The 25,378-nt window shown below is 32.6% G+C and overlaps 1 protein-coding gene and 1 long non-coding RNA gene across 2 annotated transcripts; both read right to left on the bottom strand.

Annotated features, from left to right (window-relative positions):
* Positions 1–3,308: 3,308 nt before the first annotated feature.
* Positions 3,309–8,359, bottom strand: LOC105324561 (uncharacterized). Its single transcript, XM_066076804.1, has 7 exons — positions 8,242–8,359; positions 4,917–5,106; positions 4,689–4,792; positions 4,446–4,577; positions 4,169–4,345; positions 3,927–4,042; positions 3,309–3,836 (listed from the first exon to the last, which is right to left on the bottom strand). Exons 1-7 carry the CDS (start codon positions 8,297–8,299, stop codon positions 3,621–3,623), a joined length of 993 nt encoding a protein of 330 aa, XP_065932876.1. The 5' UTR covers positions 8,300–8,359; the 3' UTR covers positions 3,309–3,620.
* A 5,881-nt stretch (positions 8,360–14,240) lies between these two features.
* LOC105339857 (uncharacterized) lies at positions 14,241–15,403 on the bottom strand. Its single transcript, XR_010711164.1, has 5 exons — positions 15,185–15,403; positions 14,939–15,070; positions 14,654–14,830; positions 14,451–14,566; positions 14,241–14,361 (listed from the first exon to the last, which is right to left on the bottom strand). It is a non-coding gene; the product is annotated as an uncharacterized lncRNA (long non-coding RNA).
* Between the last annotated feature and the right edge of the window lie 9,975 nt (positions 15,404–25,378).

The following is a 25,378-nucleotide window of genomic DNA, read 5'->3' as shown; positions in this document are numbered from 1 at the left end:
TGAACAAGTTCATCATTATTTCACTACTGCCTTAGTTTGAATGCCTTTTATCTTTTTTATAAATCAAAATCCCTGCAGAATTCTAGGAAGTGTTTCAATTAACAGAGAGAGAGAGAGAGAGAGAGAGAGAGAGAGAGAGAGAGAGAGGTTAGATACAGGCGATTGCACAGACGGACATACACACATAAAAATAATCAGAAAGGGAATCTAACGAAAGCTACAATCTAAAAATTGCGGTCTAACACTTAAATGGTTGAAACATGCTATAGGGGAAATGTCAGTCTGAGATAAGTAGCTTAAAAAGTACATAAAAATAACTTGAAAAATCGACTTATTTTGAAAATTATTAACAAATGTGGTAGGAGTTATTATAAAAGTGTCAGAAGGCTGTTTTGCATTTGCCGTTAACGTCTATGTATTCGCCATATCACATAATTGATTACAGCATCTGTTTTTGATGTTGTCTATGACAATACATGTGGAATACTTCGATAAAGTGGTAACTTTGCTCAACCCACCCCTGGTACTTTCTGCCCTGATTGGATTTGGCCGAATATAAGTTATTTATATGTAGTAGTATAAGTACACAGATGTCTAATTTGCAGTGAATGTGTACATTATCAGAGTAACATACGAAGTAAATTAAAAATGTAGGCGGGAGTTTAGGGGATTGGATCATTAACACTTAATGATCTCTATACGAAACAATCGGCCTTTATACATATTCGTAATTATTTGTAGTATATATATATATATATATATATATATATATATATATATATATATATATATATATATATATATATATAGAACACTCGTGCATATGTCTTCTAAGCATAATGTTTCCATGTTTATACTGTTAGGACAATCAAAGGAAGAAACTATCTGTTATGTAATATGGAAATACTCAGTACCCGCAGAGGCTTAAAAGCGAGAAAGCAGATGAAATAGTAACTGAGTTAGTTACATTAGTATATTATACCGGTTGTCTACGAGTCTGTATAGTATGTACAAATCCTCTGCATTTATCAGACCGTCCGAGCTGGTAAGATATGATTTTAATTTGCAGAATTTCAAATGAAAGTAAATACTAGTAGCAGATATACACAAAGTGGTATAATACATAATGGTCGCAAGGCTTCATTCTGATGACATCAAATTTCGCTTGACTTCTTGTAGTATAACACTTCTGCCTGCAAGAATCTTTTAAAATTGAAAGTATTCATTGATAACTCCTTCAATTCAACTTATTTATTTTCTTAAAACCATTAAATGTAAGTACATAATTATTATTTTAAAATAAAGAGATGGAATTCGACAATAGACTACAAAACTTTTTAATTTGTTGGACAAGTATTTTCTTGCAAACAAAAAATATTTTCTAATTGAAGATTATACGTTGCATTCAAACAGATAATGACATTCGTCCACAATTTGGTTATTGTACACATATATTGGACCATTCAAAGTGTTTAATCATAGGTCATTTTAAAATTAACAGTCATTTTCATATTAATCCAGTTATTCCGATCTCAATATAATTATACGATGATATAAAGAGATTATTTTCACTCGAAATAATAAGTACATACATATAAACATCATATGCACGAGACAAAAAATGCGATAAACTCTGAATCGCTCATACAAATGTGAAGTATACAAAGATCTTTCCATTTAATTTTCCTTATAAAATAGAATCATTAAAACACAAAATCAAAACACAAAATTACAAACAATAAATTTAAACAAAGACTAAAACAAAACTTAAAAACAACTCCCAACCATGTCTTTGTTCTAGACATCATTTACTAAAAAATGATAGCAATTTTAGCTGGACTTTGCTGAAACCAGTTCCACCACAATTACTTGAATCTTTGCCAATTTTAGCGTAATCTATATAAATTTTATTTAAGTTTAAAACAATATCTTCTACATGATATCATCTGTAATATTATCCATACCATATTTAGGATTCCATGATTTGATTTTTATTACACAGTCCACTTTTGATTACATTGATTGAGGAAAAGCATTTGTTTTTTGTTGTGAATCTAATTTGATACAAAATGTGTATTAACATCATTAAAACAGTTTGTTCGGTTCTAATTTATAGGAACAATAATCAAAGAGGAAGTAATCTACTGTGCTTGAATATTTACATGTTAACATCCCTGATAAACTAACACCAAATCGCTTATTTACAACTAGAATCTTTTTTGTATACAACTTTTTATAGGAAGAAATTTCTAATGGTTTTCTTTATTGTTTCTTTCTAGTTTGTGGCAAAAACTGTCATCTCATCTTCAAAGCTCACCAATTGATTATTTCCTTAATTTTCAATATAAAGTTAGTCTAAACCAGCTCCAGATCGAGCATTGAAATAACCTGTTAATATTACATGTTGATGGGGCTCTTTCTCGATTTTTTGGAGTGTGTTATGAATTTTTTTATTATCTATTTCAACAATATCAAAGAAACAAAAACCATTGCTTGACAATTTTTGCAATTATATATTTGCTATTATCTTCGAACAGTGTAATTGTTTATCTAATTACAGTCCCTACTATTCTCACCATAATGAATCTTATAATTTATGCAAGAATCAAAGATCATGCGACAATATGCATATGATTGATACACAGTTGCCTTAGGCCTCTAGATTAGTCTAGATTTGTTTTGGTTTTTTAGATGCTGGAGTATAGATGTCTTTGGATAATATATACATGAATTGTGTTAATCAGACTGCGTTATTCTAACGACAAAGTCATAAAAATATTTTTAGTTACATTGAATGCTCTTTGATGCTATCGTATACATAGATCACACCATTTACTTACAACTTTAACAGTAATATATTCTACTGCCAGTTGAAAACAACATTGAGTAGTTTGTATTTAATAAGCATTAACTTATTTGGTTGTAAGTCATACTTACGCAGCCCGGCTTCGTTATGCGTTGATATTTACAAGTCAATTAAAAATCAAGAGATAACCCTATTCATTTCGTGAAACACGTCTACATAAAAATCGTTTTTGTTTTGCATAATTTGCGAACTTCATACTTGTGAACAAAAGTAATCTTTGATGTAACATAATTTGATATTTTTTTCGTACAATGACTATGAATAGATACAAAAAGTTAGATTAAAAATTCATCAATTCATTATAAATAACTATGAATAATTGCACATGATTTATTATTCAAATATGTCCCATGAAAGTCTATGTATGGCACTGATATATTTACATGTTTTATCATATCTATTATACCCATCTTTTCCATGATTATTGGGTGTTTTATTTAAAAAAAAAAGTAAGCATACATGTAATTACTCAATGGGTTTGCTGACATTTTTTATAAATCAAAACTACCGCCACCACTGCCGCTACAAGAACAACTACCCCAGCTAAAGAGCCAACAATTACACCAATGTTGTCATCTGAAGTCTCTGTGGTAACGTCTGAAATAGATGCTGAAAAAGCAGAGCAGACTTTTATATCATTATTTTTTAAACAAAGATATGCCCTTTCTAAATTGTCCATTGGATGTCTTTGCACGAATCAGAAATTTAAAGAATAAATCGATGCATACTTACAACGTGTCTCTGAAAAACAAATTTAAAAACATGTAATTAAAAACAAAGGTATAATAAACAAACGACATTCAAAATCCATTATGAACATTGGTTCTAATACCAATGATATACACATACTATAAGCAGAGAGGACCAATGTTCCTGTTCCTGTCACCGATTTGTTATATGGGGACTGGTTCTGTACACATGCTCCTATATTGTCACTCGCATATACATATCCACCGGAACTCGTTACAGCCTGTTGTTGATAAAAAAAAATACAAAAACAAAACTTGATATGTATGTCCTTACTTTAAAGAAGACCAAGTCTTAAAGGAAGTGTACTTGCATAACAAGTGAATCGGAACGTGGTCGTGAAATCCACAGTACTGTCAGCATTGACCACTGTGACGTAGTAGTTACTTCCTACAGACGTCGAATAAGCGCAATATGCAACACCGCCGTCTAAATTGCAGAAGAACGTTATATAAGCACTCTCATATTTTAACAAACATATACACGTACAATATGATAAATAAATTAAGCGAGACAAGTAAATTTAAGGATAGTTAGAATTAAAATGTTACCTACTTGAGAAAAATTGTTTCTTTGAACACAAAGTATAGTTAACAACCATTTGGGTTCGATCGGAACATACATCCCAAACACTTGTTCCATCACAGTATGTAGTGGACCCATCATTCAAAGAATAGTTGTAACACCCTAAGAAAGTCGACGGACAACTCTGAGCAGCCTTTGCAATGTATCCTATAAAAGATCAAGTTTGGAAACAGAACAGGAAATTTACATATTTCAGTTGTTTCAACATTCTTTTACATCGAATTTAATTTAGTTTTTTTATGATTACCTTTTTTAACTAATACAATGGTTTCGACTGCAGAGGGTAAACCGTTACTTTGATTGCAGGCTGAACGAATATCAGCGACGGTATTTGTAGGCATAAAAAGTACTCGTTTGTTTCCCGCATTGATTTGAATGTCTGTTGATTAAAGCAATAGTGGTTTTTATGGTATCGTATCGATAAAATGTATCGAAACTTCGATAAGTTGCAAAATAAAATAAATTTCATTTAAGATTCAATACGACGTACTTGCAAGAATTAGATACGAATAAGAATGAATTGTCAACATTCCATATTTGATGCAACGATATGCGTCATATGGGGCGCCGAATGCATCTATTGTTTGATTTGACCTAAAACGAATTAGAGAAGGCCATTGTTAAGTTAGCAAAAGAGAATGCTGATATCACTAATATAGCACGTAGCTTTATATAAAGAATATATTCTTATTGCAAACAAATAATATAACAACTTTACTTGAAAAGCAGTAGGTTGTTGGACTTGTCTTCATCTACACACGTCCAAGAACTAACAGTGCTGATGAACACAGTTAAGCTCCATCCAACAACGTAGTTGTTGTACCGAGTGATAGTGATGTCTTGTGTTGAATCACTACTATCATGAAATTCTCCGTCCCAATCTACTGGAAGGCTACAACCAGTATCACCTGTGACCCAAAATTGACATGTTCATAAACTGTAGATCTAATAAAAGGACGTTATTTACTTCTTGGTAGGTTAATATTAATTTGTACAATTGTATGGGAAACAAACAAGAATTTACAACTAGTAAATAAGTGATTAAAAATTTTTTTTGACTGTATGAAAAGGTACATTGTAACAGAAATTGAAGTCATAAATAAAGATGATTCTATTAAAATAATGATTTACGTAAAATGAATGTTATGTTATGTAAAACCCCTGTCACATCGGAACTGCGCCCTCATGGCGATCCCGCTGCGTCCTTAAATAATGTAAAACGCCAAGGTAAACGTAGTAAAGTCTCCTACAGCGCCGTAACAACGTAACGGCATCTTTTTTCATCGCAGTGGGATCGCCTTGAACGTTTTAAAGCGCCATGCGACGGCGCGCACTTTTAACATGCACAAAGTACGCGCCGTGGCTCTGCGTTCTGATAAACACGCCATAGAAGCGTAGTGAGGTCGCCGTGACAGCGCCGTAAGATCTCCAGCAGCGCCATGAGAGCTCCGTCGGCGGGCTCAAGGAACGCAGCTAATCGCAGTGTAGACGCAGTGATAAGTCAATTGCACTTGCACGGAGACCTCACAGAGTCCTTTGGGATCTCACTGCGTCTCTATCGCGCTCTCACTGCGCTTTTACCGCGCATCCACAGGGTTTGAACAAGTTGTTTCATTTGGCTGTGTTTACACAGACCCCAAAGAGCTGATGCTGCGTTCATTGCGCCCTCGTGACGTTTCTTCTGCGTTTATACCACGCTCCCACGGCGTTTCTAGTGCGTTGTCATCAAGACCACGAAAACTTGAACAATGGCTGTTGTACAATAGCAAGCGATGTAATAATTATCAAACTGGTTGTAGATGACTATGTAAAAAGTAGCATTTGCTAATATTACAAGACCTATCAATGGACGTAGATGGAATTCATGCCATTTGGTTTTGATGTTTTCACATCTTTTCTATGCTTTCTAACAACTAATAGTGGATCTTTTTTGTATACCTAGTTTTGTCCTAGTCCTTCACAAATTGTTTAAAAGTAGTTATGTTTTAATTACAATGTACCTTTTCATAAAATCAAAACAATTTTTTAATAATTAATTTACTTGTTGTAACTTCTTGTTTGTTCCCCATACAATTGTACAAATTAATATTAACCAACCAAGAAGTAAAGAACGTCTTGGGCACGCAGTCAGCGCGCAGAGCACGCCGTGGAAGCGCGGTAAAAACTCCTAGCATGTCATGGGCGCTCGGTGGAGACTCAGCGAGAGCGCAGTTAATTGCCAAGTAGAACTCCGTGGAAACGCAATTACACGCCGTGGGAGCTCCGTAAGAACGCATCGGTTGCTGTCAGGACGCCATGACATCTCCACTTGTAAAATTTTCAAATAAAACTGTACATTTTTTCTGAATTTTCCTTGCAATCCTACGGCGATTCCATGAATTTTAGAACGCCGTTAACACGCCGTGGGGACGCAGCTTGGTGTGACAGGGCCTTTAAGGTAAAAGAAGTCCATAGATAAAGAAAAAAAGACAAATGTCGTCGTTCGACATCCTTACATGTATTGCCTTTTCGATGGCACACACCGCGTGTACAACACAGTTCACAGCCGCACGCTGTATTCTGTTTTCTTTTTCACACTAGTGTGTAGACACGATTTTCAGTTTTTGTTTTGCTACGTTATATGTAATAATGTAAAAATAATTAAGCATTCAAAAAGGAGGAGGGCAAAGTCAGAAATCTAGTCCATAGATAACGAATAAAGCAATATGTTTGAGAAAAAAAAACCACACGGCGAATAAAATATCTTTTAGATCCCTGGACACAGTCAGACCTGGTTCCGCTTTGTAAACTAACCATAAAGCAGCTTTTAATTCTTGATAGCGAATATTTTAATTTGAAAGAAGTTCATTGTAAATTTTGACATCAGAAATGTATACAAGTCCTCGACTATTTGATATAACTACAATTTAAACATAAACGTTTAAAAACATAAAAAAAAATCTATAGGGGTATTTGCATTGAATAATGTGTCTTTACAAACCATAGAATTTTCCAATTGATGATTTTAAATCAGAAATATTTACATGCTTATATTCTTTGTACAACTTATAGAGCATGTATTCCCCATTTCGCTCAGTCAACTTGCCGATGGGAAATCTACATTAACTAATGAGTGAATTAGTTTGTATATTTTGAAACGTCTTTTTTAAGCGATGGCCCTATGATAACAAAAGTTTTTGTGTTAAAAAAAATGTGTGAACAGTAAACGTTTATAAATGTACTACAATGCATTTAGAAGTAACGTATTTTGAAGCGTGTAGTGATTAAAGATTAAACCCTTCAAAAACATATACAGGAAGAAAAAGCCACATCCGTCTGATACTAATGCAATATTACTAAGTCAAGGTCTTTACAATAATTTTGTACCCAGTAAGTAGTGATAATTTCAAATTTGCAATACAGTGTATAAAGATTTATCAATGATGAAGTCACTCAAATAGGGACCCATCGCGATTTCAAATTTTAAAAGCTGACACTGTTCTCGCCCAGAAAAACGTTGCATTCGATAAAATATTACATAGTTGTCCCATTGCGTAAACAACATTAGACGCGAACGTAACTTGCCAAATTCATTTCAATAGCAGTTCTATGTACTTTTTGCTGGGAGACATATAAGACAGTTGGGTGATGAACGATTGCAATGATTATAAAAAGTTCTGATTTATACTTCCATTTATGAGCATTTCATTACATTAACTTTAACTTTTGATTTTGAACATTGTTCGTAATCACAACATGTCATTTTGAATAAGTTAATCTACATGTATCATATGAAGAATATACACCATTGAACAGAGTTGTAAATGGGAGATTCCTCACGTGTATCACATCATCTTTGTTTTTATAATTCTGATTTGTTTTACATTTTTTCTGTGCTTTGTGTAGTTTTAAAACAACCTGACTAATATAAATGCAAAGAAAATTATGCAAAGTTTATAAATTTCATTACTATTTTCGTATAAAACTATCCTATCGTGACGATTCAGTGCGTATAATATGGTCGAATGTAAAATGTTCTTTCGTTAATGATTAAAGCATCTTACCTAACTTGGTACGTGATATCAACAGTGAGAGAAACAAGCAAATTGTCGCTTTCTTCATTACGGACGAACTTTCACATCTCCCTCTCTCGTACTACATTCTATCTGAAACTGAGTATTGCTCATCACAGAGCTTTAAAAAATAACAACGCATCGCACGCATGTACATTTATTCAAATCGATCAATTAGGATATAGGATTAGCTTCTTCATTAAGATATATATACTTTGACAGCTAAAATGAAACAAGTCCAAATAAATGCAAGACTTGAACAGATGTACATGTAATTTAAATGGAATAGTTTATGTAAGTTGTATTTTATTTTCGGACTACTTTATTATGCGTAGTTATACAAGTAGTAGCTAGGTAGTAGTATATAAAGAGCCGTTTAGACATAAAGAGATCATCGGAGAGCAATGAACCATTTTAAAATATTTTTTTAAACTGGTCTTTCTTAAGACTGAAACGAGATTAAGCCAGGTGGAAGAAGACCGAACTTTCCATGCAGCACATAGAGGGTAACATTCAGGATCCATTCAGGATTCCGCGGAAGATTTCACTAAAACATTTTATTATGTTCCAAGTTTCTGTTTTAACTACGTTTTGTTCAAAATCTAAGTAATTATAAATACATTTGTGCCAAAATTTAGTTTATCCAATAGAGCGATAAAAACTCCAGATTTTCCGTTTTGAAACGCCCCCTCTAGCGCTTCTGGGAACATGTTCCTCATACTTTCCCTCTAATTCCATAGTTTTTAAATCATACTCAACGTCATCGGGAGATTTTAAGAGGCCATCGTCTCCAAAAATGTCATTAAGAATGGAGCGAAAATTTACATCCTTTTCTCCAATCATTTGTCGCAATTGCCTCTTGAAATTTTCCTCAATATGTCTGTTGCATAAAACATGGCAGGATTCCGGAAAACATTTTCTAATGGCTTTTGTCATTGCCTTCTCCTCATCTGAACCAAAAATCAAGTTCTTGCCGCTTATTTCCGTACCAGATAAATCATCAAGTTGACATTGTAAATGGCTGAAAAATAATTTGTACCATATTTCATATTGTTAAAATTATCTTTAAATCAATTTATAATAAATTATATTTACCTCTATCTGTCATTCCACATCGCCTCAGTATAGCTTCGGAAACGAAGTCTTTAGTACAAGCTAAAAGTTGGTCATCCGAGGCACGATGGCGGATTTCAATTTTAGGTAGAATTTCCAGTTCTCTCCTGCATACAAACTTTAAGTTGTCTAGACTCCCCCTTGAAGCCTGAATTACAATAAATGCATTAAGATAGGAGTCAAGTCGTTAAAAATAGAGAAAAAATAAAGTTAGCTATAATTCGTTTAATTCTAACGTGCATATAATAAATGTTAAATTTTACTTGATGGATCGATAAAGAACCGTTTTTGATGTATGGTTTCACAAAAAGAGAGTCCGATGTCGGCTTTGTTTATATTACATTTTTTTTTTGGGGGGGGGGGGGGGGTATTTTAAAGAGATTTAAAAAATTAAACAATTATTTATTTTCATTTTTATCAAATTTTTTTTTCGAAACAATTATAAAGTTTATTTGCCATGTATTTTTACATGTTACCGCGCTGATTTAGACTTCAGAATTTTAAATGATATTTACTGTAAAAGATAACTTATCATAAATAGTTTTGTACATACCTCATCCAGTCTCAACAAAGCTGCTGTAAAAGAATATGGGTCGTTTTCTCCGGAAAAACAGCCAGTGCACGTATATCTAAGGGAATTTGAAATTTTAAACATCTCAAATTCTTGCAGGTTCAAACTCTCGCAATGAGGATGATACCAAACGTTGCAAATGTCGCAACAAATGCAAGCTTTCTGGCAATTTTTCCTGCATATTCCGCACGGACAAAATAAAGTGGCTTTTGAAGAAGCCTTAATTTTACGCCTTTTTAGAGCAGGCATTCTTCTGTCAATAATTTGATAAAGTAATTGATCGTATGATTTGCAAATAGGAAATGATTTTGTGTTTGCAGACTTGATTATTTATGAAAAAATTTGGAGAATTAACAAACTGACAACACATCCTTGTACATAGACGATTGGGATAAATTTGACAATTTTAGAACTAACAAGGTTGACAGGTAATGTTTGAAATATCGTGACATGCTATATGAGACGATGGAGAGGGGATGTTATTTGACAGCTTTGTGTATTTCTTTATCCTGTATCCTGCTAGTCCGCACCACAGGTAACTAACGGACTCAGCTGTGATACCGCTACCTGTCAGGTAAATAATTGGATTATGACACGCGATTTTACAATTTAGAGTTGTCTTTCTTGTTTATTGCATTATTACAATTCCCCGGATTTTTATTCTAGTGTATGCATACATATTAACAATAAAAGTTTTTAAGACCAATCTTAGAAGAATCTATGATCCCGGGCGCCTATATTTGCTTCTCGGGCGCTCCCGGGCGCTATAATATAATCCCGGGCGCTCTCGGGCGCTCCCGGGCGCTTTTTAGTGCGACCGAAATGAACAAGTATTCCTTTTTAAGGAACGATCGGCAATAATGATGTATTGATAGCAAGAAGCAATTAACATGATCAGTTTGATGTAAAATAACAATAATGTTAATTTAAAAAGTATTGTTTTAAAAAAAAATATAGAATATTTTGAATCTGTACACCATAATTTCATCATTATAAACCGTCAACAAATTTAATTTTGAAATAAATTTGGGGAAAGCCGTTTGTAAACTCCTTGTCTAGTTTAATATTTATAACGTAATTATTAAATGTTAACGTATCTTCTTCTTCAGAATACTGAGTAGGGCTCTAAAAGAGCATTAGCACGTATACAAAGAGTTGTATTAAAATAATTTAAAAAACATTGAATGCCATCATAACTTGCTATTGAGGTCGCATTATAACGTAACCTTGTTTATAAATCAAGCCGTCTTCCTAGCTACTATTATGTAACATCAATAGATCGAGGTCAGTTCATGGAGCATCTTCTTATGATTGAGGTCAGTTCATCGAGGTCAAACTGCATTACTGAATGAACCTTTCGATCGAAATTCTTACGCGTGAGACAAAATGTGCATTCTTGAATTAACAGGTCAAACTGTATGTTATGTATGTTTACATCTCTTAAGGTAAATGAATTGAATTAAAACTGAGTAAAATGTTATATAAATACTAAACCAAACTTCAAGTTTTTATAAGAACTACTTATGCAAGCGGAATGTGTGCGCACGTGGAAGCATTTGCCGGATGCCTCATATGGACACAATAGTAAATACCCTGGTGATAACGTTGAAAAATTGCGCGAGACGTCCCAAGTATTTCCAAGTGAACAAAAGATGTAGAAATTTTTCTATTATACACCTCCGTAAGAAAATTGTTTTTGTTCATGGTAATATCTATGGCTAAAAATAGATGAAATATCAATGAAATCTTAGGTTTCTTTTCTTTCATCTATTTCAGTTCTACTGCATTGATAGGTACGTGTATTCTCGTTAAAATTCATCAAAAAGTAAAGGAAACAGAGATAGAAACAGAAAAATCTCGGCGAATAAAAATTGGCTTAAAAACAACAGACAAAAAGGTATCAGACCAAAGTTTCAAAGAAAAGAGAAAAGAGAAAATGACATTCTTAAAGCAGTAAACTTGTCAAAAAGTAACAATAATGAGTCTACCATTGACACTTTAAACTCTGTTTTAAAAAATTTAAACAAAAGAAATAAAATTATACGTATTGCCGAGGAGTACGCTTAAGATGTTGTGTAAGAATATCATAATGATCCTATTATAATGATTTGCTACATGTAACGCCACTAGGCTTAGGTAAGGTATTTTCAGTATCAAGAAAAGAAACAATAGGTAGCCTTTCGGGAGTACGATACGTTCCAATTTTGGACAGGAGTTACGTGGATTTCTGGGATATGATAATGAAAGTGCTGATGCTTTCAGTAAGGTTTTTTAAAACTTATTTTGTATTTTAATTGTTTAACAGGAAATAGGTTCTTAAGATTACGATTTAATTGCAGATTATCATGACAATAAATTGATAAAAAATTCCAGATTTATGAAACCAAATGAAGGAGGAGTAGGTTGTGGGTTTGACTAGTCAGTCGGTATTCACTGGTTTGTAACCTCAGTCTATTTGATTGCTAGAGTAATCAAACAGTTGGTTTTTGTGAAGACAGTCTAATTGTTCCGAAGTGATAGAATGCAACATATGGTCTAACTATGTTAAAACAAATTTTTAACATAGTTTCAAGATTTTGTAAAAAAAATTCGCGTTGAATATTTTAAGCCTAATTAATTTTATCGGAAAAGTCTTATGATGAGTGTGTTTGCTGAGCCACGTTTTCATAGTAGTAACGTGATAGAACTTTATATTTTGACTGTGCAGATTTTTAAATGTTTTGCTAAATATTATTATCAGTTGCGCTTCATTTTATTAATTGTTGATGGGGGAAATGGCTGTTTTAGCCTTGATGGGAAACAACAATTTAATATCAGCGGCGGATTTAAAATTGTCAAAACGAAGTTAAATCACTTGTTCTGCCAAAAATGTACAATTGCAAGTCTTAACTATCCTCTTTTTGGAAATAAAAAAGATTTCTCTACATTGGACCGATTTCAACGATGTAGTATGAACATAACACGTGTCTGCAGTGGTGTGACGTACATAGAAAACCCATTTTAGTTACGTTCTTTTAAATGTAACAAGTTACCTTCCTTTAAGTAATTGGTTATAGTGTTTTAAAACTTCATTTACATCGTCCCATTGAACTTGATTTTTTTTACAGCCATTTGTAAGAAAAATTCTAATATCTCTGCAAGGCAGAGGGTTTTGATGGGATCACTGCAGGTTTCAAAAATACAAACAATTAAAAACTTGAAAATAATTTTATTACTTTTAAGTACAATCACAAGAAGTACAAAAGTTTATGTTTTAAGACTTCATTTTTACCCTACAAAATCTATGCAATCAATGAATTTCCGGGGGCTTTGCTCCTGGGCCCCCATAAAAATAAAAGAAAATGTTATTATATATCTGCAAGACAGAAGGTATTGATGAGATAACTACATGTTTCAAATATAAAAAACCTTTAAAATTCATAAATAATTTTATTACTTTTAAGAGCAATCACGAGAAGAAATATCACAAAAGTCAAAATTGGAAGACTATTTTTATCCTTCAAATTCTCTAGAATCAAGGAGCTTCCATCCAAAGAATCCAGGCTTTGCCCCCCTGGGCTCCCACCAGAGCTTTGCACTGGACCCACAATTAAAAAAAACACCCAACCGACATTGTCGATATTGGACTTCTTACCGTGTCAAAGTACAATGTACGTCATTTCTATAAGTTTATTAACTATATACTTGGATCATGTACTTAAAATATACTAGCAATAGTTAATTAATCACTGCTTTTGAATAGATCTAGATGCGCTGATATTTTTATATATCAAAATTCCTGCCCCTACTGCTGCAGCCACTAGGAGAACTACCCCCGTCACAGAGCCAACAATAACTCCGATGTTGTCACCAGAAGTCTCTACCGTCGTACCTGAAGTAAATGCTAGAAAAACAAAGCATAATGTCGAAAAACAATTTTAATGAGACTGGAGGTAATAAAATAATCTATCAGCTTAAACTTAAACTTTCATATATGATATCTCAGTCATAAACTATAATTAAACAAAGGAAACATGTTTATCTGTAAAGTCTGTTGAAAATCTTATCTTACTACAAAGGTATATATATGTATATAGCATTAAATGATCCTGACCACCCAGCCCTTCTTCTACCAAAAACGAAATTTTTCATCTAGGAAACCGATAATTTAAATGTATTACGTTTTCGAGTAAAAAATTGATTCATACATACGACATGTTTCTGAAAAACAATAATGAAAAAAATGCATTTTTAACATTCAAAATAATCTGACATCAAATAAAAACAAAATAAAGAATAGATGACGATTTCAATATCATATACATACTGTAAGCAGAGAAGGTCAGTGTTCCGGTTCCTGTCGCCGATTTGGTTTGTGGGCCCTGATTCGGTAGACACACCCCTCTATTGTCACTAGCAAATACAAGTCCACCAAAACTCCTCACAGCCTATGTATGAAAAAAGGCCAGATTACTTTGGACTTTTGATACATGAACTATCTATTGAAAAATATGAATCTCAGGTGCATTGTACATACATAACAAGTGAATCGGAATGAGTAAGAGAAATCCACAGTTCTGTCAGCATTGACCACTGTGACGTAGTAAGTACTTCCTACAGATGTCGAATAGGCGCAATATGCAATACCACCGTCTGAAATATAATGCAATGTTACATTATATCATTATATTTTAACAGGTTTAAACAACAATTTAGTGGTAAAATCTGATAATAACCTACTTGAGTAAAATTGTGTTTCTGAACATAGGGTATAGTTTACGACCATTCGTGTTCGATCGGAACAGACATCCCAAACACTTGTTCCATTACAGTATGTAGTAGACCCATCATTAAAAGTATAGTTGAAACGCCCTAATAAAAGCGTTGGGCAATTCTGTGTAGCATTTGCAATGTATCCTAATAAGAGAATGTGCATTTCTTGAAACAAGAGTGAATGTTACATATTCCAGTTGTTTCATTATTCATTTATAAGTAATTTATAAGTTTGGTATATTTTAAATGTACCTTTTTTGACTAACACAACGGTTTCGACTGTAGAAGGTATACCGTTACTTGGATTGCAGCCTGAACTAGTGTCAACGACGGTATTATTCGGCAAAACAAGTACTCGTTTGCCCTGCGCATTGATTTCGATATCTTTAAATTAAATTCAAATCAATGTTTGTTTTTACAGTATGAAATGAATAAAAGTTATTAAAATATAATGATTGGCAAAAAAAAATAATAATAAAACGATTCAATGCGACCTACTTGCATATATTAAATACGAATAAGAATAATCTGTCAATTTTTCCCATTTCATGCAACGATATGTGTCATGTGGAGCCCCAAATATATCTGCTGTTTGATTTGACCTTCAACAAAAGGGAGGAAACGGATAATTTGCCTGTAGCTTGAATAGAGCTAATAACAATGCAATCATATAACTATAATATCCCACCAAAATGGTGAGATAATGTATATAAAAGTGATAAGCAATGTTGCTGCTTATTTATACTAAAAAACGATGTAGTTAATTTTAGAGATGGATCCTTCTCTTATGTAAATCAATTTTTTCCATTCGTAATTAAAAAATCAATTTTTTCCATTCGTAAATAAAATTGATATACTAATTTTATTTGTTTTTTAAATAAATGTGCTGATGTAACTTGCTTAAAAAGCAGAAAGTTGTTAGACGTGTCTTCGTCTACACAGGTCCAAGAAGTAAAAGCGCTGGAGTACACAGTCAGGCCCCAGCCTACAACGTAACTGCTGGACCGTGTAATCGTAATGTCTTGTGTTGTATCACTACTGTCATGCCACTCCCCATCCCAATCCGCTGGTAAAGTACAACTATACACACCTGTAACATAAATTTACTCTGCATGCATTCATCTTATTTGTTAGTAGACATATGAGATCACAAACTGTGCAAATTGCCGTGTGTATAGATTAATTAATCAGCCATAGAGGACTCTGCACTTATGATAAGTTTTATAACACGGCACCATAAGAAAGCTGATTAAAATGCATTTCGGTAATTGCATTATTCTCTTGATTCTGGTATCGTTTTATATTATTTATATTTTTTATGTAGTCGAGTATCGCACAACGCTACAATACGAATTTTACAACATTTGTTTAATATATACTGAACAAAAACAGAAAGGTATAGCATAAATAATTTGTGGTCAATTTATTAAAAATCAAAGGATCAGAACAGTGTCTTGTTATGATAACAAGACACCAATGTTTGACAATATTCTTTTGTAAAAAGTCACTTTTAGAAACACGCGGGCTTAGAACACTCTTCTGATCTACCCTGGGGTCAGAATGGAATTTCACAAGTCAGTACCGTGTGTGGCCACCACCTGCATTCAATAGTGCGACACACCTTCTACGCATAGAGGATACATATCGTAAAATTAAATGCCCCGGAATATTATTCCATTTCTCCTCTAGTTCTGTTGCTAGTTGCAAGAGATTCTGAGGCATGGGTCTGCGCATCCTTACTCTCCTACCAAACTCGTCCAAAACGTGTTCGATTGGCGAGAGATCCGGAGATTTTGAGGGCCAGTCTAGCATGTCAACGTTGTTCTGGTTTAGGATTTCTCTTGTTGCTCGAGCCGTGTGAGCTGTTGCGTTGTCCTGTTAGAATGTTAGACAAGGGTCATTGGTGCGCAGATATGGCAGTACAACGGGGGAGAGAATTTCCTCTCTATATCTTTCGGATCGAATGTTAAGGTACCGTTCACTACAACAAGTCTTGTTCGGTTTCCACCACAAAATACTCCCCAAACCCTTACACTACCACTACCAAATATGTCTACTTCTGTCACAAAGTAACCAGCAAAACGGTCTCCACATCTCCTCCAGACACGGGTTCTTCCATCGGCAAAGTTCAAACTAAAACGAGACTCGTCACTAAAGAGAACTCTAGACCAGTCTTGCACCCGAAAGCACAAATGGTGCCGCGCCCAGTTCCGTCGGGAGGTCTTGTGTCGATCTGTCAGCTCTGTTCCTTTGTACTGTCTACGGGCTTTCAAACCGCAACGCTTCAGTCTGTTCCTTACCGTCTGAGAGCTTATCCTCCTCCCGAAAGCATTTTGAGCTGAATCTACCGCCGTTAAAAATCCGTTTTTCAGATGGAGCAACCGGATTTGACGGTCCTCCCTAGGGGTGGTTATTCTAGGTCTTCCACTGCGGGGCCGGTAATGGGTAGATCTAGTGGTCTGGAAACGTCTCCAAAGAAGGCTGATCGTCTTCTGAGACGTTCCGACTGTGGCTGCTACAGCGTTTTGGGACATGCCTGCTTGAAGTATCCCAACGCAGCGTTCACGGTTTTCTTTAGACAATCGGGGCATTTCAAAAATCGCATGAACTAAATTTTTGATTTTCTCTTTTTGACAGACAGCAAAGATTTTCTTTGCAAAGAATTTTGCAGATACACGTGGTCAAACTGTGTGTAGCACGGGCTTCTACCCATTGTACTCATCGTCAGTTAAAGGGCGTTACGGTTGAATAATCAGGATTTTTCCATCACAATAGAATGTAGTTTAACTCTGTTATATAGGACATTTATTGTCAAACATTTTGTTCGAACGAAAGTAAAACTAAATTGTACACTTACATATATTCCTTTCTTTTTTTTTGTTCAGTATATGTATAGCATTTCAAACGTCTGACGCTTAATTTGTAAACAATGTCAAATAAGATATTAGGACGAGGACGAATTAGTGCTCAAAACTGATTGGTTTTCGATGATATAAAAAGAAAAAACGAAGCCGTAAAGACTATGGGATATACGATCGGAATATTCCGTTCCTGTGGAAATAAGAAATTATTTAGAATTTGTTTATTGTGACTACATGTACAGCTATTGAAGATAAAAAGGGTATATACTGTAGTAGCGGGCAATCAGTCATTAATTGTTTTCCTCCTACAATTTATATCATTGTTTTTTCTACTTCAACACTACGAGTTTTGCTTATAAAAAGTTTTATCACAATATCGCTTAAAGTTTACATATGACGGGTTATTGTTTTTTCCCTTAAGATAATTCTCTCAGATGGAAGTATGTACACATTGAAAGTAATGTCATTTACATTGATACTGATTGTAACGGTTATCAACCGTGAATTTGATTATCATATATGATGACGAAAATGCTTAAGGACGCAAGAGACGTTCCGCAATTTCATATAATATTCCTTGATATTTTATTCCTTATTTATTAACATTTAAACCTGTTAATTCCCAAAAATTCATGGTACATAACCAGGCTCTTTTCGGGGAAATGGAAATCTTTACATTGTGGAGATAAGAAAATATGGAAGATAGGTCGCGTCTGACCTAAAACTATATTCATTTAATATGATTTATATAATAAAATGAATAATCTAAATTTTAAATGATTTATATGATATTTTTCATGGTGTAATATAAGTGATATGATCTACACCCACTTACTTATTTCTTTCAACGGTCTCAGGTCCTAAGCCTTACATGTAAATGCTTACCAGTTTCAAACTTAATCATAAAAGTTAAAGACGTCATGAGAATAATAAAGTTTAATTTGATGAAAAAGTGCGTCAAAAACTCAAGTTGTTTTCAAACATTTGTTTTATTCTTTAAAATATCCAGTTACGGATTTCGTAACAAGTTACCATAGTTTCGGCAAGAATACCGGTTAGTCGTTTAGCAATTGTCATTCTTAAATCATATTTTCACATTTTACCTTATATGTTTCTTACCCATGATCAACAGTTTCCATGATAATACAAAGGAATGAATCATTTTTGTCCAAAGGACAGGTCCGCTCTTCAATATACTTGTACTTTCTAGTACTTGCCAGTTTTCTAACTAAAAACGAACATGTTAAACTCGGTGTAATAATCTCACATAACTTCCCCATAGTCATACAGAAATTGATTTTGTAAGATATAGATACAAATATCAATTTTAAATAAAACCAATCATTGTTATATAAGCAAAAAATGTACATATTGTGCTTAAAAATATTACCTGGTATATGATAAATAGCACTCCTTATTTACACAACGTAACAATGAATAAAGAAAAATTATGTACAAGGAATATTAAGACGAAATTAGGGAAAAAATTCAACACAGACAGAAAACAGTTACTTCACTAGCCCGGATAAATCTGGTTAACAATGATCTCAAACCATAACATTTTGAGACTGGTAGTGTTCATTTTACACATTAATACGCGAATTTGATTTTGTCGTATTAAATTGAACTGTCAATTTTAATACAAATTTAATACATTGTATGTAAACCATGTAAACTAAAAAATTTTTCAAAACTAGATATTTGGAACAATGTCACATGAAACACGGTGTCATTATTCGTTTTTTTGTAAGATTTTCTTCAATCTATAATTGTTGGGATACAGTGTTTTGATTAACATATAAATATAATCCAGTTGTCCACGGTGTGGACGTTAAATAACGTATGTTTGGAGCTTGGAAAATGCGCTAAAATACATTTTTCATACGTACTTAGTGGGGTTTTTTTTTGCATTGAATCTTTTACAGTAATGAACTCGTATTCTTATATTTATCATATATTTAGTACATCTCTTGTATATGACTTTGCAAAACAGAGCCGTTTTTAAGCCAATATCATTTATAAAACAATTTTTTAATTTCATAATTCATTTTCAACGATCAGTCATAGTACATTAAAAATTTATGTCATGCAAATTAAAGGAGTTGATCTTCATTGAATCAATAAAAGTTGTGGGCATCGCAATACTAAGTAACATGTAAAAGTAGTACATGTATAAACAGTAAAATGACTGTCGTAATTTGACAAAGTTGATTTAAAAGACGTTGCCTCGCTTATAGTTTCTAATATGGGATGAACGATTAATCATAGTTAATATAAATATAAATGTCTATTGGTAGTATATAAACAAAATCTTTCGAACATGTAATACGTACTTTGCAGATATCTTTCAGCATCTACCTTCTTTGAATGGTAATTTTCTTTAATTCTTATTTCATTTCATAGAAAATCTGTGACAATTTGGAATTCGATTAATACTTTCATTTTTCTACCACATTCCTAAAAGTTTTAAAATGAACAGTATCCTAAAAACAGATATATCATTTATTTTTTTAATTATACAATGCACCATCAAATAGTTGATGATATTTATTTATTTAAGCGTGGATTCAAAGTTTGATACAACCAACAATACCTGAACCTATTGTTACTGATAATCTGTATCGAGATCTAACCAGTTTAAAACAATACATGTATGTCTGCGTATGAATATAGATATTCCTTACACTGCTTCGAACGTATTATATCTCTTTAAAGATTAATTCAATTAGCTATAAGCATTAATATTGACTTTTTAAATTATGGCTTATTTTGTGATGCATAAATATCATCCTATCATACATGTACTTTTATTGTTCAGTAAATAATAAAATTTCTTTATGTAACGTTCTGATCGATAGTGAAGATTATATCCACCCTTCTTCTCATTTTTTGACTTATTTACGGGTAATTTGAGAGACTAGTTAATAGATAGAACAAAATACTTTATTTATAGTAATTAAATAATCCGAGTTAAATCAATTTACAAATGCAATTACTATCAACATTTTGTAGATTTCACAAATACGTTTTTCTATATATAAAAAAAACTCTCAACGGAAATTCTGAGCTGTTAGTAGAATAAAAATAAAGTTATCGTGGATACTGTAGAATAACCTCCTGGTCTCAAAATGTTCTTTAAGTATTAAAGCATTATCTAACGCCTGTTTTTATTTTAATTTCAAAACAACATTTCTCGACCTCGAAAGTTATTCTACAGCATTAAACGTTGTATTACATTTCTCTTACAACTTTAGACACCACTCTGTTAGATAATGGAGTTGAGATGAGGGGGGGGGGGGGATTTCTCTATGTTGTAGAAATACCAATAAACTACAATAAAAATTCTGTTGAAAATAAATAGAAATCAAATTTCAAAATTGTATTTGAAAAAGCCTATTTAATCAGTTTGTTTTTGTAATGTATTGATTTTAACTTTGTGTGAGCAAAAAAATATTATTTGATACATAGCAAAAAGATAAATCATTAATCGCTCTTTAAGTTAAATCATTTTCAGTTAAGGTCAGACGCGACCTATCTTCCATTTTTTCTATTTTTTCCTATCTGCACAATGTGAAGATTTCCACTTAGTAATTTTATAGTTCTATTTTTATGTTATATGATTGGGTTTTTTTTTATTTAGATGTAAAGTGTCCAATTAAAAATATAAAGTATGACTTTATTTATAAGCATTCAAATGCATTTTGCATGTTATTTTAAGGAACATTCTAAATATTCTAGCTCCAAAAAGAGCCTGGTGATCTACCCTGAATTTTTTTGGAAACTAACAGGTTTAAATGTTAATAATTAAGGAATAAAATATCAAGGAAAATTATATAAAATTGAGGAACGTCTCGTGTGTCCTCAAAAAACCGGAAATACTCGTACGTTCTAAAAATCTCAAAGTGCTTAAACTTTATAATGAAAATCTAACTCTTATCCCGTTTACCATCAATCCACCGGAAGCTTGTATCATTTTAATTTATTCTAAACATCACAAATGTTTTGAATAGTATCTGGTGTGTACGAAAGAAACTATGATTTTATTTCTAACAGCTTATCTGACAACTTTATACGGCAATATTTCTAGATATATAAGGGTTTTGGGGAGTTGAATTTAAGCAACTCTCCTATGCAGTTGGACCTAAGCACAAATCAACACCGCTGACAACATTTAGTTCTAATCAATAAATTCGATGTAATGAGTTCTTAAGCATTGTTCTTCAAGGAAACTCATTTATAAGTACCTTGTAAATAGTCAGATTTTAAATGGTACGAACAATTTAGATATTTTTTGAAGTCGTACATTTTATGTATTCCTACGCCAGAGTTCAATAAAGTATCGTTCAACCAGACGCGCGACTGTCTCCATAAATCTCCGACAAGCATAGAGTCTCTCCTGCTTGTCGGAGATTAACTGATACAGCTGAGAGTCTGGTTGAACGAGAGCAGAGTTCAATTTTGCTTGGATCCATACAATTTCTCATAACTATTTCGATTACTAATACGTAATTTGATGGAATAATTCTTTGAATATTACACAACATGATTGATATTGGATTTTCACAAAATTCCTGTAGGATTCATATTATAAAAATGTGCGTTGTTACAACGCACTTTGAAAAATTACGCACTTTGAAAATTTTTGGCAAAGTGCGTTAATTTTGGGACCAAGTCAACGCACTTTGAAAACAAAAATTCAAAGTGCGTTGATAACGTCGATATTAACGCACTTTGAAAAAAAATGTTCATGGTTTAGTGAAAATAGTTGATAGTTTTATATACAATAAATGATTGTTTTAACCTTGTTTAACTTAATATGATATATTTAAAAAAGAACTCATTGCATTCCCAGCTAACTTGATAAACAGTTTCTAGATGAGAATTTTTTTTCTCATGAGACAATATCGACAATTTACACACAAAGAACAATTCGGGAGATTTAAATTATCCAAATATGATATAAACTTTATCGCTTAGCAACTGCATTTTCCTATTTTGAGTGTGCAGCAAATTTACTTACATTTGTATTATCTGAGATATTGGGCTATGCAAGAACGAATATAATTTGTATATATTGATAATGGAGATCAATATATAACATATTTTAACTAGCTTATTGCAGGTGCTAGTAGACAAATATAATGTGATAAAAGGATACGTTAGTTATGTTTATCAAAAACAATATGATTTTAAAGAAGATCAATGCGAGAAAATTAACCCACATTCTAATGTTTGTTTTTAAGTTTATGATAATTTAATGTTCGTTGATGTTAATGTTAATATTCTTTTATTGAAATGATTTATTTGATTGAATACGAGAAGAGGGTTTTTTCAAAGTGCGTTCATTTTGTCCAAATTTTAACGCACATTGAAAAAAGAATTCAAAGCGCCTTGATTTTGTCCAAAATTTTACGCATTTTGAAAAAAAAATTCATAGTCCGTTGATCTTGTCCTAAATTTAACGCACTTTGAAAAAAATTTCAAAGTGTGTAATTTTTCCAAAGTGCGTTGCCACAGTGCGTATTTCAAATACTTATAGGAGTTTTTTGCCATGCAAAATAACGTTGATTTCAAAATAAATAACAATCGATAAAATCCCATCAGTACTTCAGTACTTTGATTTCATACTAGGCTTCCTTAAATATATTCGCTCAGAATGAAAGTTTTGTTTTTTAGATTAAACTGTTTTTATGGAAATGAAGGAACATATAATATGGTCTTGGCATTTGATGCGCATCAAAACATGATCGTGGGAAAAAAAACCGGAATGTATTTTTTTTAATAAGCATCTTACCTGAAATAAATGATGATATTTATAGAAATAGAAATATGTGACATATTTTCGATTTCAATACGGAAAAGTTTCAACTTTCTTTCACTACAGATAATTGTTACTAAACTTCAAAAGCACTCATGTACATTGGGCATTCTGATTTCGCATTAATATTCATAATTGAACGTAAATCAGCACTTCCTTTAGTTTAGGAAAAGCTTTTGTTCAAATCACACAATGTCATTCATCAGATAAATAATTATGCAAACAATCAATGACAAAGGATTCAATGTAATCGGAATGAAATGAAAATTTTAATATATAGAGTATATTGATTTCTCATTGGTATTCCTACAATGAACGTAATTCATATCCTTTCTGCTAAGAGACATATTTTGTTCATTTCACCTAATCTAAAATACGAGGATATTTATTCAATACTATACTGTATGTAAAACGTAAACAAATAAATAATAAAGTAAAAACATATGGCACAAATTACAATTCAGATGTGGAATCCTTCCTCCCAGAGTCAACTGGTCGTTATCGAAATGATCCTCTACAAGAACGTTGTTGTGTTTTGTGTAAAGACGGACCATTTAAGGATGAAAAACATTTCTTTTTAATTGCAAATGTTACGAAACAATAAAAATTCTCTTCCTTTTATAACGTTTAAAAATTCAAATGAAACTTCCAGCTTTAATCAAGGATAAAAAGGACGAAGAAAAAACTAAAGACAAACTCCAAAATATCTCTATTTAATTTACTTAGTAAGACAAAATTATCTGTACAAATCAAATTCATCAACTCAATCTACTCTATCTACTATATTTGCATATTATATATTCAATAATTTCAAAGAGACACATAGGCCCAATGTGGTGGGTGTAATTTAAGTGATGTAAAATAGCTTAATGTACAATACTTTTGGCATACACATGTCACTATACTGAAATTTTAAGTAACTTTATAATAAATTTCAGACTAACAAAAATAATCAAATGAAAAGCATTAGTAAATTGACACAAATTGTTTGAAATGATATCTATTATATATTTCATGATATATAAATCTTTTATCACTAGACCAATTTATTCATTTCTGTGTCCGATTGGTCGTACTCGTGCTTTACATTTTTTATAAATCAAAATTACTGCCACTACTGCTGCTACAAGGATAACTACTCCGGCTACAGAGCCAGCAATTATACCGATCATGTCGTCGGAACTCTTTTTGGCAGAGTCTGAAGAGGGTGCTAGAGAAACAAAGCAAAATTTAAAATAATTAACCTCTTTTTGCCGAAAAAAAAAGTTTTTCATTCAAAATATGTATGTCTTTGCACAGTCCAGAATTTTGGAAACAAAACTGATAAATCAATAACCATACTTACAACATGATTCTGGAAAACAATTAGGAAAATGTATTTGTAATTTTAAAATAATCATCAAAATAACAAAAATTAGGTATACACGTTGATTTTAAAATGAATACACATACTATAAGCAGATAAGGTCAATGTTCCAGTTCCTGTGGCCGTTTTGGTCAGTGGGTCCTGATTCTGTACACACGCTCCTTTATTGTCACTAGCATAAACATATCCACCGGAACTATTCACAGCCTATTGAAATGTAAAAGATCAAAGTTATGTGATTTTTCGTAAAATTAACGAAGCGAAGTTCCAATCTCAGAAGTATTGTACTTACATAACAAGTGAATCGGAATGTGGTAGTAAAATCCACAGTACTGTCAGCATTGACCACTGTGACGTAGTAAGTACTTCCTACAGATGTTGAATAGGCACAGTATGCAGCACCACCGTCTGAATTATGTCAGAAAATCATATATAGTTTGATACAGCCTACTTTGTCACAAGATATTCATGCAGCAAATTTTGAAAATTTTGAATAAAAATACGAAGGTTGTCCAAGCAGGTCGTGGACGCATATGATTTAATTCAAAATAACGGCATAATTTTCAGGAAAGTGTAAAGATATTTTAATACTGATTATAATAATGTATATGCATAAAAATCAGAGCAATGAACATTTTTTATTGGAA

The sequence above is a fragment of the Magallana gigas genome, chromosome 2 (genome assembly GCF_963853765.1).
Source record: "Magallana gigas chromosome 2, xbMagGiga1.1, whole genome shotgun sequence".
Taxonomy (NCBI): Eukaryota; Metazoa; Mollusca; class Bivalvia; order Ostreida; family Ostreidae; genus Magallana; species Magallana gigas.
Note: the sequence above shows the minus strand (reverse complement) of the source record. Positions and strands in the feature narration are given on the sequence as shown.